Source organism: Bos taurus, chromosome 4 (assembly GCF_002263795.3).
Source record: "Bos taurus isolate L1 Dominette 01449 registration number 42190680 breed Hereford chromosome 4, ARS-UCD2.0, whole genome shotgun sequence".
NCBI lineage: Eukaryota > Metazoa > Chordata > Mammalia > Artiodactyla > Bovidae > Bos > Bos taurus.
Window position 1 is genome coordinate 7,666,406 of NC_037331.1, and position 19,611 is coordinate 7,686,016.

Sequence of the window (19,611 nt, forward strand, 5' to 3'; positions counted from 1 at the left end):
AAGGCAGAGGGACCAGAGATCAAATTGCCAGCATCCACTGGATCACATGAGATCTTTTGCTGTGGCACGTGAACTCTTAGTTGCAGCAGGCAGCATCTGGACTCTGGTTCCCTTACCAAAGATCTAGCCTGAGTCCCCACATTGGGAACATGGAGTCTTAGCCACTGGATCACCAGGGAAGTCCCTATTTTAGGATTTAACTCGCTAATATTTTGTTAGAGATTTTTGCATCTATGTTCATGAGAGATATTTTAATTTGCATCCATAATTTTCTTGTAATGTCTGTCTGAATTTAGTATACAGATAATGATGATCTCATGAATGATTTAGGACTTATTCTTTCTGCTTCTATCTTCTGGAAGAGATTGTAGAATTAGTATAATTATAATTAATTCATATAATTACAGATTATAATTATATATTTATAAATATGTTTATATTATATATTAATCATAAATTTTAATTATAATCATTTATAATTATAAATAATTACATATAATTGTTTTATATATTATATAATTATAATTAAATTATAAATTCTTCAATGTTTGGTACAATTCGCCAATGAATCCATCTGGACTTTCTTTTACTTTTTTACAGTCTGGCGAATTTTTTAAACTGTTTCTCGGACTCAGGTTAGGCCTATCGAGGAGTTCAGAGCCTCATTCTCTTCCATCATCATGTCTGCTCTAACTCCTGACACTCACTTCTGCTTTCTCTCCATGCTGCCTCACGGTTGCTTTTGTTCTGCATTCTCCTCCTTGAAGTGCTTCTCTGGTCTTTTCAGTTTTCCACTAATTTCTGCTTTGCTTTTCATGGGCCCATTTCAGCAGTTCTCAAGGCTGTGTATAAGCGGAAAGTACACCAGCTGACAGAGGTAGGAGTCACGGCTTTCTCCAGGGACGCTGCTTTTCCTCTGTGGGTCTGGGCTCCCTTCACTGTAAGCTGACCACCGAACTGAGCACTGGATCTGAAAGCCGAGAGAATGATTGAGTACTGTGTCAGATGTTGTGTCAGGAACCTCGCTGAACTTTATTTTGGTTAATGCTCACAACAGCCTTTGGATAGGACGTATCTCTTTTTGAGAAAGAAGGAAACCGAGGCCCGGAGCTAAGCTCTGAGAGCAGTCTGTGGTGAGCTGAGGTTGCCAGATGCTTGTCACAAAACCATCAGGACCCTGGAAGGGTGTGCTTGCCCATGCCTGCATGCACATGTGTGAAAAGAGGTATTTCATTAAACGCTTTTTTTGCTAGTTGAAGCTGACAATTTTTCTTTAGAATGATTTTGCTGTATTTTCTTACTTTTGGCAAAAGCCCTTTGCTTCAAAATAATTGGATGGAATGTGCAAAACTTCTGTTTTCATAAAGTCTGTTGTTTATTACAAAGCAGAAAGTTAACTGCAGGGTTGTTTTTTACCAGTAACAGACACCAGAGACCTTGCATGGAACCAAGGTCTGGTCACAGGTTCCCTGCTCCAACTCTGTCCTCTTCCTAAACCACAGGTTTCTGTACTCTAATACCCTCAAAAGAGAATTAAATAGTCATAAGCTACTGTATGGGGCTTCCCTGGTGGTTCAGACAGTAAAGAATCCACCTGCCATGCAGGATACCCAGGTTCGATCCCTGGATCGGGAAGATCCCCTGGAGAAGGGATCTTCTCCCACTCCAGTATTCCTGCCTGGAGAATCCCCATGGAGCCTGGTGGGCAACAGTCCATAGGGTCACAAAGAGTTGGACATGACAGAGCAACTAACACTAAGCTACTGTATCTGTTCCTGATGGTTTTTTCTTGGGGAGGGAAGGGTGAGGATGGGGTAGGTTTTAAAGAAGAGGAAGGAAAAGGTCACAAAGGAAAGAAAGTTGGCACCTTCCCCTAAAGCGAACTCTCTCTGTTCAGCACACACACCACTCACAATCTCCCTATGGCTGATTCAAGGATACAGATCCATGTGCTCAACTCAGTGTCCTTAAATGAAGAATTAATTGAAAACTTCAATTTGAGGTGAGCAAGTACATGATAAGTTTATTCTGGGAAAGAAGCTAAAATATCTCTGACTTTGCTTGGCTGTCTGAAATCTTCCAGCAGAAAATTATTATTTTATTAATGAATTAAATGTACAAAATATAAAATTACATTTTATGCTAATTACTTACATTTAAATGGCAATGAAATTTATAAAATGAGAGAACTGTCTCTGTATTAAAACATTTTTGTTAAGATTACTAAATTAAGTATTTAAACATTTTTACTTAATGCAAAACAATAAATGTTCGCTACTATGAATTTCAGTTGATGCAAAAAATATTATCAAACATTTAAAACTAGAAAATGCAGCAATGTTTTTATATTAAATGTTTAAAACTTCAAGGTATAACAAATCAATCTTTTTCTTAATATAAACTATATCACAATATTCTGGAATTAAATGCTGTTTTGTAACAGAAAAATTATTTCTACAAAAATTTCAAGACCAAAACAGTGAAAAAGTTTTGGTGAGTTTTTTCCAGTTAAGCATCTAAACCACGGATTTCAAAAGAGGTAGGACCCACAGAGGCTCACACGGCAGGAGGTGACGTGCTATCTGCTGAGGATGGGGAGGAAGCAGCTCTGGGACATCCCAGGCTGGCAAGGCGCAGCGGGGCAGAGGCCACTTGCCTGCCATCCCAGAGAGACGCAAGAAACAAAACCCAACACCAGCACCGCCACGCAGCAGGGAGTTCACATCTGTTCTAAGACGGGTCACTCTGTAAAATCTGTGTTAATAAACTATAACAGGGGACTTGTGACTATAGCTGTAACATAGATCCAGGATGCCCTTTATGTCTGGGATTATTTGAGCTCCACGGGTGTTGAGTCAGGTGGAGGTGCTGCTGAACCTGCAATATAAAACAAAGAGTTGACAAGTAAAGATATTAAGATGGCCTGTTTCATAAATTTAAAAATCTAACCTATTAATTGTATTTTTTTTGCAAGCTAATTTTTTTTAATGTGTACCATCTTTTTTTTTGATAGGTAAGAAGTGGGTTTATTTAGAGAGAAACAGGGTCCCCAGACAGAGTGTGGGCCATCTCAGAAGGCTGAGAGGCTCATGTGTACCATTTTTTAGTCTTTACTGAATTTGTTACAATATTGTTTCTGTTTCATGTTTTGTGTTTTTTTTGGCCAGGAGGCAGGTAGCATCTTAGCTTCCTGATCAGAGATCAAAGTTGCAACCCCTGCATAGGAAGGGGAAGTCCACCCCTGGACTGTCAGGGAAGTCCCTAACTTATTAATCTATTTTAAATAAAAGAAAAGAAATGTCTCTGTACTGATTTACTAAAGTAGTAATCCTATTTACCGGATTCTAACTGTAGTCTACATAAAATTCTAGTGTACTGTCCTACCCACAAGGACTAATCACGTGTCAGAAACACCGGCTTCCAACTCGCAGGCAGCTGGTGGTCCCTGAGTCAGTCCCACGTGTGCTGAGATATTATACAACACGTGCAATGATTTATTTCCCAGTAGGAAGTATATAACCTTAGACTAATGTTCTTTAACCAGATAACATATTTTGGTGGTGGTGAAGTAAATTCTACCTACTTAAGACGATGCAGAAAAATGACAATAAAACCCCTTGGAGACCCTCCGTAGGTGGGCCTTGGTGCCTGCCACATCTGTATTTAAATTGGGGTCCTCTCGTGGCCTTTCATTCTTTGTGCTCAGTTGCTAAGTCATATCTGACTCTTTTGTGACCCCATGGACTGTAGCCTGCCAGGCTTGTCTGTCCATGGGATTCTCCAGACAAGAATACTGGAGTGGGTTGCCAGTCCCTTCTCCAGGGAGAAGACCTGACCCAGAGGATGAATTTGTGTCTCCCGACTGGCAGGCGGATTCTTTACCGCTGAGTCATCTTGGAAGCCCCTTTCACTTCTTTACCATTATTTAAACCCACATCTCTCACACGGTGCTTAATAAAATGTAGGTCTCTGGCACCTCACTCCAGTACTCTTGCCTGGAAAATCCCATGGACGGAGGAGCCTGGTAGGCTGCAGTCCATGGGGTCGTGAAGAGTCGGACATGACTGAGCGACTTCACTTTCACTTTTCCCTTTCATGCAATGGAGAAGGAAATGGCAACCCACTCCAGTGTTCTTGCTTGGAGAATCCCAGGGACGGCAGAGCCTGGTGGGCTGCCGTCTATGGGGTCGCACAGAGTCGGACGCGACTGATGCGACTTAGCAGCAGCAGCAGCAGCAAAGTGAACTATACTATGCTTTATCTTGTGTGATCTGCATAAAAGACTAGTCTTATTGTAATAATGTAAGTGCTCCTTCTTTTGCTGTCCCCAGACTGTGTTGCTAGAACTCGACTTTTTAAAGGGGTAGATGGCACCAGCTTTCGTAGTTAGGACACCAGCAGTTTAGAGAGGGATCTCATAGGCTTCTGAGACACGTCAGCTTCAGGTTCAAGAACTATGTCCATCGACTGTTCTGTGCGTCTAAGACACGTTTTATATTTGGACGCAGGTCAGTTTCTCTAAAAATACTCACTCAGAGGAGAAGACTCTGGAATAAAGAACAAGTACATTAGTTTTTTAATTCAATAAAACAGGCTAATTTTAAAAGAATTACTTTTAATAATTACTTAAAAATTAGTAAAAAGTTGTATGACTTAAGATGGCATCATGGTGACAGTGGAGGGAGTGTGTCATTAAGACAGTGGCTGGGGCAGTGAGGTGCCCACTGGACAGGAAGGTGCACAGAGATCACACTTATATATAAAACATTTGAGATGCTTGAAGGGACATAACACAGTTCCTGCCTCCTTAATCGGAGAACTGAAGCCTCAGGGTGAAAATAAGTTTCCTAGAGGTAAACGGTCAATAATTCCTAGAGCTACCTACTCTGGGAGATTGTGAAGGACAGGCAAGCCTCGCCTACTGCAGTCCATGGAGTCGCAGAGCTGGACGTGACTTGGCGACTGAACCACAGAAACTAAGCATAGTGCTCGATGGATTTGAAGACGGACGTGGCCAAAAAATAAGACCAACTGTCCCTGTGACTGCGATTGTTAAAAATCAAATAGAGTTTCTGGGTAGCAAATTTCAGGGAAAGGACTAAACTGTTGATACGTAAAGTTTAATGACAAAGTGTAAGAAGTGCTGACAATGGCACGACTCCAACGTGAACTGCTAGTGCTTTTCAGAAACCATGGCTTTTTCTGAAGCTGCCCCAGAGAAGACCAGTCATTGCGTGGGTCAGAACCTTTTGGATCCAGGAGACTAAAATCGATATTATGTGTGTGGTACAACACAAGAAGCGTCGGAATTTTCAACAACTAAAAGAAAACGTAAAGCTACAGAAATAATGACTTTTGCTATTCATCCGAATAAACAGGGAAAAAAATAAAATACATATTATCCTCATGTGTTCCTGTAACCTCAATACTTCTGTAGGTTTTTTATGTGGCTTTTGGATCACTCATTATGATACAGTGAATGAGACAAGGGGCCTCGGTGGCCATGCTCCTCACCTGCGGCTTCCGTGGTGTCTCCAGGAGCCTCTGGGTCTGCGGGCAGCTCAGCGTCCAGTGGGGACGGAGATGAGACAGAGGACTGAGGGGTCTGCGGGGCCCTCTTGTCTGAGTCCGCTTGCTGCTGTAACCACTCATCCTTATATCCATTGCTAATCAGTTTGGAAAAGTTTGTAGGTGAACTGGGTCTTTGACCAGGTCTCAAAAAGAGAAAAATTAAGTACTTAAGAACAAAGGTGAATGAAAACCCAGAAGCAATCAATTTCATGGTAAATTACATGTGTTATTGTTCCTAAAGACATAATAGAGATGGTTCTCTTCTCTCCCTGCCTCTCTCCACCTCTTTCTCAATCTCTCTCCACTTTTAAACATAAAGAAGTGACCAGCAAGCACGCCCTGGACACTTATACTTAGTTCAGCTCACACTTAGTTCAGCTTCCAAAAGCCTTTCTTCAGAACAGACAATGAGAAGAAGCAGAATTCCAGCATTCTCTGGAGAGCTCTCCGGAGAAAGCACTGCCCTGTCCCTGGGGAGGGATGAGTGACTCTGACTCTACCACTTTGCAACAAATTATTATTTTCTTAATGAGTTCTGCCCAGTTCACATTACAGATTATCTTCTGCTTCTCTGCACAGATGATAGATGATTAGGGGAATAGATAGAAGGACGAATGGATAGACAGAGAGATGGAAAGTTAGGTAGATGATAGAATTTTTTTGCCCTCATAGTCTGAGTGCGGCGCTCTCATGACATTTGTCACACATAATGTGACTGATTGATCACTCCCCTTCCCCTCCACCCACTAGCGGAGAAGCCATTTGAAGAATTAGTCGGACAATTAACGGCATTGGTTCTGGCACTAAAATGGGATTCTGGGAAAGTGAAGAGAAATAGAAGGCATCAGGGGCCCTCTCTCCAGCCAGGCAACTACCCACATGTCAGGGCACCTGATGGATGCTCCAGCGGAACGCAGAGTCGGGGGCTCACTTAGTATGGACACTGGGGGCCAGGCCCCAGGGACAGAAGGCGGCAGGACTGAGCAGCACACACGTATTAGGCCGAGTGGTCCCAGGTTGACAGGGTGAGCCTGGGTGAGGGGGTTCCTGAGAGGGGGAAGGCAGCACTCGGGCTGATGGAGGAGACAACTCAGCCCGCGCTCACAGGCGCATGAGACAACAAGGGGACAAAGGGGGCCATAGGGTCCAGGGGCGTCAGGAGGGAAGGGGAGACGGGAGAAGAGGCCAGTGGACAGGCCGGGCCGCGGGAGGTTGTGCAATTGCAGGGACACCCCTGAAGCCTGCTGCTGGGAGGTGAGTAGCCTTAGGCGGCATCCACCTGTGGTGTGGGAGGGTGCCTGCCACCTGGACCAAAGACCAAACCCACACCGAATCCAGACTGCGCTGCCCAGCCCATGCACTTACATGGGTGGAAAGGACAGTTTGCTTCCTGCAGGCTCTCTGTGGCCAAGAGGGGTCCCCACTTTGCTTGGATACTTGGACTTGATGGCTGGCAGCCTCACCTGTGGAGAAGGGAATGGCAAACCACTTCAGTATTCTTGCCTTGAGAATCCCATGAACAGTATGAAAAGGCAAAAAGATAGGACACTGAAAGATGAACTCCCCAGGTCGGTAGGTGCCCAATATGCTACAGGAGAAGAGTGGAGAAATAACTCCCAAAAGAATGAAGAGACGGAGGTGGATGAAACTGGAGCTAATTATACAGAGTGAAGTAAGTCAGAAAGAAAAACACCAATACAGTATACTAACACATATATATGGAATTTAGAAAGATGGTAACAATAACCCTGTATCCAAGACAGCAAAAGAGACACAGATGTAAAGAACAGTCTTTTGGACTCTGTGGGAGAGGACGAGAGCAGGATGATATGGGAGAATGGCATTGAAACATGTAAAATATCGTATGTGAAAGAAATTGCCAGTTCAGGTTTGACGCACGATACAGGGTGCTTGGGGCTGGAGCACTGGGATAATCCAAAGGGATGGGATGGAGAGGGAGGCGGGAGGGGGGTTCAGGATGAGGAACACATGTACACCCATGGCAGATTCAAGTCAATGAATGGCAAAACCAATACAATATTGTAAAGTTAAATAAATAAATAAATAAAACTTAAAAAAAAAAAAGGAATGAAGAGACGGTGCCAAAGCAAAAACAACGCCCAGTTGAGGATGTGACTGGTGAATGAGAAGTGGCCAAACAAGAGATGGCAAGAGTGAACACTGACATTTTAGGAATCAGTGAACTAAAATGGACTGGAATGGGTGAATTTAATTCAGATGACCATTATATCTACTACTGTGGGCAAGAATCCCTTAGAAGAAATGGAGTAGCCATCATAGTCAACAAAACAGTCTGAAATGCAGTATTTGGGTGCATTCTCAAAAATGACAGAATGATCTCTGTTTGTTTCCAAGGCAAACCAATATCACAGTAATCCAAGTCTATGCCCCAAACAGTAATGCTGAGGAAGCTGAAGTTGAACGATTCTAAGGAGACCTACAAGACATTCTAGAACTGACACCCAAAAAAACCCCCAATAATGTCCTTTTCATCATAAGGGTACTGGAATGCAAAAGTAGGAAGTCAAGAGATACCTGGAGTAACAGGCAAATTTGGCCTTGGAGTACAAAATGAAGCAGGACAAAGGCTAACAGAGTTTTCCCTAGAGAATGCACTGGTCATAGCAAACACCCTCTTCCAACAAGACAGGACATGACTCTACACATGGACGTTCACCAGATGGTCAATATTGAAATCAGATTGATTACATTCTTTGCAGCCAAAGATGGAGAAGCTCTATACAGTCAGCAAAACCAAGACTGGGAAGTGACTGTGGCTCAGGCCATGAACTCCTTATGGCCAAATTCAGACTTAAATTGAAGAAAGTAGGGAAAACCACTAGACTACTCAGGTATGACCTAAATCAAATCCTTCATGATTATACAGTGGAAGTGACAAATTGGTTCAAGGGATTAGATCTGATAGACAGAGTGCCTGATGAACTATGGACAGAGGTTTGTGACATTGTACGGGAGGCAGGGATCAAGACCATTCCCAAGAAAAAAGAAATGGAAAAGGGCAAAAAGGTTGTCTGAGGAGGCCTTACAAACAGCTGAGAAAAGAAGACAAGTGAAAGGCAAAGGAGAAAAGGAAAGATATGCCTATTTGAATGCAGAGTTCCAAAGTAAAGCAAGGAGAGATAAGAAAGCCTTCCTCAGTGATCCATGCAACAACAACAACAAAAAAAAAAAAAAAAAAAACAGAGGAAAACAATAGAATGGTAAAGACTAGAGATCTTTTCCAGAAAATTAGAGATACCAAGGGAACATTTTATGCAAAGACAGGCACAATAGAGGACAGGAATGGTATGGACCTAACAAAAGAAGAAGATATTAAGAAGAGGTGGCAAGAATACACAAAAGAACTATACAAAAAATATCTTCACAACCCAGATAATCACAATGGTATGATCACTCATCTAGAGCCACACATCCTGGAATGCAAAGTCAAGTGGGCCTTAGAAAGCATCACTATGAACAAAGCTAGTGGAAGTGATGGAATTCCAGTTGAGCTATTTTAAATCCTAAAACATGATGCTGTGAAAGTGCTGCACTCATTATGCCAGCAAATCTGGAGAACTTAGCACTGGCCACAGGACTGGAAGGTCAGTTTTCATTCCAATACCAATGAAGGGCAATGCCAAAGAATGCTCAAACTACAACATGATTGTACTCATTTCACACACTAGTAAAGTAATGCTCAAAATTCTCCAAGCCAGGCTTCAACAGTACGTGAACCGTGAACTTCCAGATGTTTGAGCTGGATTTAGAAAAAGCACAGGAAACAGAGATCAAATTGCCAACATCTGCTGAATCATAGAAAAAGCAAAGAAACAGAAAAAGCATAGAAAAAACCATGGAAAGAGATGGGAATACCAGACCACCTGATCTGCCTCTTGAGAAACCTGTATTCAGGTGAAGAAGCAACAGCTAGAACCAAACATGGAACAACAGACTAGTTCCAAATTGGGAAATGAGTACATCAATGCTGTATATTGTCACCCTGCTTATTTAGCTTATACGCAGAGTACATCATATGAAATGCTGGGCTGGATGAAGTACAAGCTGGAATCAAGATTGCCGGGAGAAATATCAATAACCTCAGATATGCAGATGACACCACCCTTATGGCAGAAAGTGAAGAGGAACAAAAGAGCCTCTTGATGAAAGTGAAAGAGGAGTGAAAAATCTGACTTTAACTCAACATTCAGAAAACTAAGATCATGGGATCCAGTCCCATCACTCCATGGCAAATAGAAGGAGAATCAATGGAAACAGTGAGAGACTTTATTTTCTTGGGCTCCAAAATCACTACAGATGGTGACTGCAGCCATGAAATTAAAAGACGCTTGCTCCTCGGAAGAAAAGCTATGACCAACCTAGACAGCATATTAAAAAGCAGAGACATTACTTTGCCAACAAAGGCCCACCTAGTTAAAGCCATCATTTTTCCAGTAGTCATGTATGGATGTGAGAGTTGGACTATAAAGAAAGCTGAGTGCCAAACAACTGATGATTTTGAACTATGGTGTTGGAGAAGACTCTTGATTAGTCCCATGGACTGCAAGGAGATCAAACCAGTCAGTCCTAAAGAAAATCAGTCCTGAATATTCTTTGGAAGGACTGATGCTGAAGCTGAAACTCCAATACTTTGGCCACTTGATGTGAAGAACTGACTCATTGGAAAAGAGCCTGATGCTGGGAAAGATTGAAGGCAGGAGGAGAAGGGGACGACAGAAGATGAGATGGTTGGATGACATCATCGATGGACATGAGTTTGAGCAAGCTCCAGGAGTTGGTGATGGACAGGGAAGCCTGGGGTGCTGTAGTACATGGGATCGCAAAGAGTCGGACATGAGTGAGCAACTGAACTGAACTGAGCCTCACCTGTGCAGAGAAACACAGGATAGAACGGGCTTGCTCCCCACACTTTCTCAGCCCTGCACTTTCTCAGCCCCTGGATAACTCTGTCCATGGTTTGGGGGCAATGCAGCATTGCAGCCTTTAACAGGGCATGTGCACCAACCCTGTTTACCATCTATCTGAAGGCTCTGGGTATTGCTGGGAGGTGTTGCCAGAAACATGCATGTTCCTGAGAGCAGCTCATTCAGTGATTGTGCAAACGCCAAGACCGAGGTTCAGGGCTGGGACTGGGTGTCTTGGGGGCAAACAGCCAGCTAAATATAGGCAGCTGACCCTGCACATGGGGCTCAATTTTCCAAGCCCCAAAATAAACTTCCAAGGGTTCTCCTCCAACTAGACACTGGGAAGTGGGCTTCAAGGCTACTCCCTGGCAAGGCAGGGTTGTTGTGTGTGTGTGTATGTGTGTGTGTGTGTGTGTGTGTGTGTGTGTGTGAGTGTGAGGGTGGCAAGGCTGGCTCATTGCCAGGACACGGCTGCTAGTTTTAACATGAACATCACCAGCTCACCCATAGATCCCCACGGCCCGGGAGCTGTGACCAATGGCCTCTGAACTGAGACACCACCATAAAGCCACCAACCAGGGATGGCCTTCCATGGCTCCCTTGAAACAGAAATGCCTTAAAAGTGTGTCACCCTGGAGCCAGCATTCCTTCAAGGTCAAATACACTTGTGGGGTTTGTGCAGCTGCAAAGCACTGTCTCCTCTTCCCTTCCTGTCCACACAGTATTCTGGGGAATTTTACCTTAAACCCTCAAACAGAATGGGCTCATTCAGGAACTGGATAACGTCCTTCCTATCTGGGCAGATGAGAAGTGATGGCTAACTTTCCCCATGTCAGCTCCTTAAACAAAAGGCAGTCTCACATCACAGATTTGATGTTCATAAAGAGAAAAGGATAGGGCGGTCCTGGGATGGCAGAGGAATAGGATGGGTAGACCACTTTCTTCCCCACAAACTCATCAAAAGAACATTTAAACGCTGAGTAAATTCCACAGAACAACTTCTGAATGCCAGCAGAGGACATCAGGCACCCAGAAAAGCAGCCCATTGTCTTTGAAAGGAGGTAGGAAAAAATATAAAAGGCAAAAAGAGAGACAAAAGAGGTAGGGACGGAGCTCTGTCCCGGGAAGGGAGTCTTAAAAAGAGAGAAGTTTCCAAACACCAGGAAACACTCTCACTGCCGAGTCTGTGGCAAGCCTTGGAACCGCAGAGGGCAACATAACTGGGAGGAAAAATAAATAAGTAATTAAAACCCACAGATTACATGTCCAGCGGTAACTTCCCCAGCGGAGAAGCAGCACAGACGCCTGCACCCGCCACTAGCAGGCAGGGGCTGGGCAGGGAGGCGCGGGCTGCATTGCTTAGAGTAAGGACCAGGCCTGAATGCCCCAAGGGCAATCTGAGGGAACTAACTTGTGCTAGCAAACCAGACTGCAGGATAGCTACCACACCCAAAGCCCTAACCTAAGACACCACCAGGCCCACTCACAGAACAAAGGACTGACTAGAGCTACGAGAAAAGCCCTAACCTAAGACCCCGTCAGACCCGCTCATAGAACAAAAGACTGAACAGGGCTAGTGGGCTGCAGACCATCCCCCTCCGGTGACAGGCAGCCAGAGCTGGAAGGGGGCAATCGCGGCCCCAGAGTGGCATTATCTACCAAACTGCAAGCAGGCTTCTTCACTAACTAAGACTTCTTGGGATTCTGGACAGTCAACATCCACCTGAGAAGGTGTGCTGGTTGTACACCCAGAAAACCGAGCGGCAGGGATGGGGGAGGTGATAAGTCACAGCGACCACGCTCGCCAAACACCTGGTCACCTGAGCTGCTCAGACCTGGGAAGGGCACAAGATGCAGGCCCAACCGAGTCTGCACCTCTGAGGACTACCCAAGTGCCTGAACCTAAGCAGCTTAGACCTGGGAGGTGCATACAACCCGGGGCCGGCCTCAGACAGTTCCCAGCAGGGCAACCTAGAGCCTGAGCAGTGTGGGCAGGGAGGGCACATGCACGGTGAGCTGGGGCAGGCCCAGTGTGGCTGAGACATGCGAGCACATGCCAGTGTTGTTTGCAGTGTCCCTCCCTCCCCACAGCGCAACTGAACAAGTGAGCGTAAAAAAGTGTCCACCACCGCCCCCTTGTGTCAGGGCGGAAATCAGACACTGAAGAGACCAGCAAACAGAAGCTGAAACAGAGGGAACCGCCTTGGAAGTGACAGGTGCAAAAGATTAAAACCCTGTAGTTAGTACTGACTACTTAGGAAGGGGCCTATAGATCTTGAGAAATATAAGCCGGACCAAGGAATTATCCGAAAATGAACTGACCCCAAACTGTCCACAACAACACCAGAGAAAGTCCTAGATATATTTTTACTATCATTTTTAAAAATTAAAAAAAATGTTAAGTCCTCTATTACTCCTTTAATTTTCATTTTTATAACCTACTATTACTTTGCAAAAAAAAAAGAGACCCTATTTTTTAAAGCAAACTTCATATATATATATATACATACACATATATATATATATTAATTTTTGTGACTTTTTTCCTTTAATATTGTATTTTTGAAAATCCAACCTCTCGTCTAGATTTTTAATCTTTGATTTTTGGTATTTGTTATCAATTTTGTACTTTTAAGAACCTAATCTTCAGTACCCATTTTTACTTGGGAGCAAGATTACTGGCTTGACTGCTCTCTCCCCCTTTGGACTCTCCTTTTTCTCCACCAGGTCGCCTCTATCTCCTCCCTCCCCCTTCTCTTCTCTACCCAACTCTGTGAATCTCTTTGTGTGTTCCAGATGGTGGAGAAAACTTAGGGAACTGATTACTGGCTGGATCTGTCTCTCTCCTTTTGATTCCCCCCTTTTTCCTCCTGGCCACCTCTGTCTCCTTCCTCCCTCTTCTCTTCTCTGTATAACTCCATGAACATCTCTGAGTGGTCCAGACTGTGGAACGCACATAAGGAAGTGATTACTGACTAGCTTGCTCTCTCTTCTTTTGATTCCACCTCATCTCATTCGGGTCACCTCTAACTCCCTCCTCCCACTTCTCTTCTCCATGTAACTCTGTGAACCTCTCTGGGCGTCCCTCACTGTGGAGAAACTTTTCATCTTTAACCTAGATGTTTTATCAATGGTGCTGTATAGATGAAGAAGTCTTGAGGCTACTGTAAAAATAAGACTGAAAACCAGAAGCAGGAGGCTTAAGTCCAAATCCTGAGAACACCAGAGAACTTCCTGACTCCAGGGAACATTAATCAACAGGAGCTCATCAAACGCCTCCATACCGACACTGAAACCAAGCACCACCAAAGGGCCAACAAGTTCCAGAGCAAGACATATCACGCAATTTCTCCAGAAACACAGGATCACAGCCCTGAGCTTCAATATACAGGCTGCCCAAAGTCACTCCAAACCCACTGACATCTCATAACTCATTACTGGACACTTTATTGCACTCCAGAGAGAAGAAATCCAGCTCCACCCACCAGAACACCGACACAAGCTTCCCTAACCAGGAAACTTTGACAAGTCACATGTACAACCCCACCCACGGTGAGGAAACTCCATAATAAAGAGAACTCTACAAACTGCCAGAATAGAGAAAGGCCACCCAAACACAGCAATATAAACAGGATGAAGAGACAGAGGAATACCCAGCAGGTAAAGGAACAGGATAAATGCCCACCAAACCAAACAAAAGAGGAAGAGATAGGGAATCTACCTGATAAAGAATTCCGAATAATGATAGTGAAAATGATCCAAAATCTTGAAATCAAAATGGAATCACAGATAAATAGCCTGGAGACAAGGATTGAGAAGATGCAAGAAAGGCTTAACAAGGACCTAGAAGAAATAAAAAAGAGTCAGTATATAATGAATAATACAATAAATGAGATCAAAAACACTCTGGAGGGAACAAATAGTAGAATAACAGAGGCAGAAGACAGGATTAGTGAAATAGAAGACAGAATGGTAGAAATAAATGAATCAGAGAGGAAGAAAGAAAAATGAATTAAAAGAAATGAGGACAATCTCAGAGACCTCCAGGACAATGTTAAACACCCCAACATTCGAATCATAGGAGTCCCAGAAGAAGAAGACAAAAGAAAGACCATTAGAAAATACTTGAGGAGATAATAGTTGAAAACTTCCCTAAAATGGGGAAGGAAATAATCACCCAAGTCCAAGAAACCCAGAGAGTCCCAAACAGGATAAACTCAAGGCAAAACACCCCAAGACACATGTTAATCAACTTAACAAAGATCAAGCACAAAGAACAAATATTAAAAGCAGCAAGGGAAAAACAACAAATAACACACAAGAGGATTCCCATAAGGATAACAGCTAATCTTTCAATAGAAACTCTTCAGGCCAGAATGGAATGGCAGGACATACTTAAAGTGATGAAAGAAAATAACCTACAGCCCAGATTACTGTACCCAGCAAGGATCTCATTCAAATATGAAGGAGAAGTCAAAAGCTTAACAGACAAGCAAAAGCTGAGAGAAGTCAGCACCACCAAACCAGTTCTCCAACAAATGCTAAAGGATCTTCTCTAGACAGGAAACACAAAAAAGGTGTATAAACTCGAACCCAAAACAATAAAGTAAATGGCAACAGGATCATACTTATTAATAATTACCTTAAATGTAAATGGGTTGAATGCCCCAACCAAAAGACAAAGACTGGCTGAATGGATACAAAAACAAGACACCTATATATGTTGTCTACAAGAGACCCACCTCAAAACGGGGGACACATACAGACTGAAAGTGAAGGGCTGGAAAAAGATATTCCATGCAAATAGAGACCAAAAGAAAGCAGGAGTAGCAATACTCATATCAGCAAAATAGACTTTAAAACAAAGGCTATGAAAGGAGACAAAGAAGGACACTACATAATGATCAAAAGATCAATCCAAGAAGAAGATATAACAATTATAAATATATATGCACCCAACATAGGAGCACCACAATATGTAAGATAAATGCTAACAAGTATGAAAGGGGAAATTAACAATAACACAATAATAGTGGGAGACTTTAATACCCCACTCACACCTATGGATAGATCAACTAAACAGAAAATCAACAAGGAAACACAAACTTTAAATGATACAATAGACCAGTTAGACCTAATTGATATCTATAAGACATTTCACCCCAAAACAATGAATTTCATCTTTTTCTCAAATGCACATGGAACCATCTCAAAGATAGATTACATCCTGGGCCATAAATCTAGCCTTGGTAAATTCAAAAAAAATTGAAATCATTCCAAGCATCTTTTCCGATCACAATGCAGTAAGATTAGATGTCAATTACAGGACAAAAACTATTAAAAATCCCAATATATGGAGGCTGAACAACATGCTGCTGAATAACCAACAAATCACAGAAGAAATCAAAAAAGAAATCAAAATATGCATAGAAATGAACAAAAATGAAAACACAACAACCCAAAACCTGTGGGACACTGTAAAAGCAGTGCTAAGGGGAAGGTTCATAGCAATATAGGCATACCTCAAGAAACAAGAAAAAAGTCAAATAAATAACCTAACTCTACACCTAAAGCAACTAGAAAAGGAAGAAATGAAGAACCCCAGGGTTAGTAGAAGGAAAGAAATCTTAAAACATAGGGCAGAAATAAATGCAGAAGAAACAAAAGAGACCATAGCAAAAATCAACAAAGCCAAAAGCTGGTTCTTTGAGAAGATAAATAAAACTGACAAACCATTAGCCAGACTCATCAAGAAACAAAGGGAGAAAAGGCAAATCAATAAAATTAGAAATGAAAATGGAGAGATCACAACAGACAACACAGAAATACAAAGGATCGTAAGAGACTACTACCAGCAGTTATATGCCAATAAAATGGACAACGTGGAAGAAATGGACAAATTCTTAGAAACGTGCAACTTTCCAAAACTGAACCAGGAAGGAATAGAAAATCTTAACAGACCCATCACAATCACAGAAATTGAAACTGTAATCAGAAATCTTCCAGCAAACAAAAGCCCAGGTCCAGATGGCTTCACAGCTGAATTCTACCAAAAATTTAGAGAAGAGCTAACACCTATCCTACTCAAACTCTTCCAGAAAATTGCAGAGGAGGGTAAACTTCCAAACTCATTCTATGAGGCCATCACCCTAATACCAAAACCTGACAAAGATGCCACAAAAAAAGAAAACTACAGGCCAATATCACTGATGAACATAGATGCAAAAATCCTTAATAAAATTCTAGCAATCAGAATCCAACAACACATTAAAAAGATCATACACCATGACCAAGTGGGCTTTATCCCAGGGATGCAAGGATTCTTCAATATCCGCAAATCAATCAATGTAATACACCACATTAACTAGTTGAAAAATAAAAGCCATATGATTATCTCAATAGATGCAGAGAAAGCCTTTGACAAAATTCAACATCCATTTATGATAAAAACGCTCCAGAAAGCAGGAATAAAAGGAACATACCTCAACATAATAAAAGCTATATATGACAAACCCAAAGCAAACATTATCCTCAATGGTGAAAAACTGAAAACATTTCCCCTAAAGTCAGGAACAAGACAAGGGTGCCCACTCTCACCACTACTATTCAACATAGTTTTGGAAGTTTTGGCCACAGCAATCAGAGCAGAAAAAGAAATAAAAGGAATCCAAATTGGAAAAGAAGTTAAACTCTCACTATTTGCAGATGACATGATCCTCTACATAGAAAACCCTAAAGACTCCAGAAAATTACTAGAAATAATCAATGAATATAGTAAAGTTGCAGGATATAAAATCAACACACAGAAATCCCTTGCATTCCTATACACTAATAATGAGAAAATAGAAAGAGAAATTTAAGGAAACAATTCCATTCACCACTGCAATGAAAAGAATAAAATACTTAGGAATATATCTACCTAAAGAAACAAAAGACCTATATATAGAAAACTATAAAACACTGGTGAAAGAAATCAAAGAGGACACTAATAGATGGAGAAATATACCGTGTTCATGGATTGGAAGAATCAATATAGTGAAAATGAGTATACTACACAAAGCAATCTATAGATTCAATGCAATCCCTATCAAAATACCAATGGTATTTTTCACAGAGCTAGAACAAATTATTTCACAATTTGTATGGAAATACAAAAAACCTCAAATAGCCAAAGCAATCTTGAGAAAGAAGAATGGAACTGGAGGAATCAACCTGCCTGACTTCAGGCTCTACTACAAAGCCACAGTCATCAAGACAGTATAGTACTGGCACAAAGACAGAAATATAGATCAATGGAACAAAATAGAAAGCCCAGAGATAAATCCATGCACATATGGACACCCTATCTTTGACAAAGGAGGCAAGAATATGCAATGGAGAAAAGACAATCTCTTTAACAAGTGGTGCTGGGAAAACTGGTCAACCACTTGTAAAAGAATGAAACTAGAACACTTTCTAACACCATATACAAAAATAAACTCAAAATGGATTAAAGATCTAAACATAAGACCAGAATCTATAAAACTCCTAGAGGAGAAAATAGGCAAATCACTCTCTGACATAAATCACAGCAGGATCCTCTATGACCCACCTCCCAGAATATTGGAAATAGAAGCAAAAATAAACAAATGGGACCTAATTAAAATTAAAAGCTTCTGCACAACAAAGGAAACTATAAGCAAGGTGAAAAGACAACCTTCAGAATGGGAGAAAATAATAGCAAATGAAGCAACTGACAAACAACTAATCTCAAAAATATACAAGCAACTCCTACAGCTCAATTCCAGAAAAATAAACGACCCAATCAAAAAATGGGTCAAGGAACTAAACAGACATTTCTCCAAAGAAGACATACAGATGGCTAACAAACACATGAAAAGATGCTCAACATCACTCATTATCAGAGAAATGCAAATCAAAACCACTATGAGGTACCATTTCACGCCAGTCAGAATGGCTGCGATCCAAAAGTCTACAAACAATAAATGCTGGAGAGGATGTGGAGAAAAGGGAACCCTCTTACACTGTTGGTGGGAATGCAAACTAGTACAGCCACTATGGAGAACAGTGTGGAGATTCCTTAAAAAACTAGAAATAGAACTGCCTTATGACCCAACAATCCCACTGCTGGGCATACACACCGAGGAAACCAGAATTGAAAGAGACATGCGTACCCACAATGTTCATCATAGCACAGTTTATAATAGCCAGGACGTGGAAGCAACCTAGATGTCCACCAGCAGATGAATGGATAAGAAAGCTGTGGTACATATACACAATGGAGTATTACTCAACCATTAAAAAGAATACATTTGAATCAGTTCTAATGAGGTGGATGAAACTGGAGCTTATTATACAGAGTGAAATAAGCCAGAAAGAAAAACACCAATACAGTATACTAACGCATATATATGGAATTTAGAAAGATGGTAATGATAACCCTGTATGCGAGACAGCAAAAGAGACACAGATGTATAGAACAGTCTTTTGGACTCTGTGGGAGAGGGAAAGGGTGGGATGATTTGGGAGAATGTCATTGAAATATGTATAATATCATATATGAAATGAATCACCAGTCCAGGTTTGATGCATGATACAGGATGCTTGGGATGACCCAGAGGGATGGTACAGGGAGGGAGGTGGGAGGGGGGTTCAAGATTGGGAACACGTGTATACCCATGGCAGATTCATGTTGATGTATGGCAAAACCAATACAATATTGTAAATTAATTAGCCTCCAATTAAAATAAATAAATCTATATTTTTAAAATGTTATTATAAAAAAAGAGGAGAAAAGGAAGTTAATTTATTTTGGCCTCTGACCTTTGTATTTTCCAGTACTTTGGCCATCTGATGAGAAGAGCCAACTCACTGGAAAAGACTCTGATGCTGGGAAAGTTTGAAGGCAGGAGGAGAAGGGGATGACAGAGGATCAGATGGTTGGATGGCATCACCGACTCAATGGACATGAGTTTGAGCAAACTCTGGGAGTTGGTAACGGACAGGGAAGATTAGCGTGCTGCAGTCCATGGGGTTGCAAAGAGTGGGACATGACTGAGTGACTGAACAACAACTGGCCTTTGAAAAAATCAAA

At 41.9% G+C, this 19,611-nt stretch overlaps 1 protein-coding gene across 1 annotated transcript in view; it reads right to left on the reverse strand.

The window, feature by feature from the left end:
- Window positions 1-1,996: 1,996 nt before the first annotated feature.
- C4H7orf57 (chromosome 4 C7orf57 homolog) overlaps window positions 1,997-19,611 on the reverse strand; it is a 28,885-nt gene continuing 11,270 nt past the window's right edge. Inside the window, exons 6-9 of the mRNA NM_001079785.1 lie at window positions 6,937-7,034; window positions 5,515-5,714; window positions 4,533-4,547; window positions 1,997-2,877 (exon numbers count right to left, since the gene is read on the reverse strand). Coding sequence (NP_001073253.1) covers window positions 2,831-2,877; window positions 4,533-4,547; window positions 5,515-5,714; window positions 6,937-7,034 — 360 coding nt within the window. The 3' untranslated portion in view covers window positions 1,997-2,830. The remainder of the gene's footprint in view (window positions 2,878-4,532; window positions 4,548-5,514; window positions 5,715-6,936; window positions 7,035-19,611) is intronic.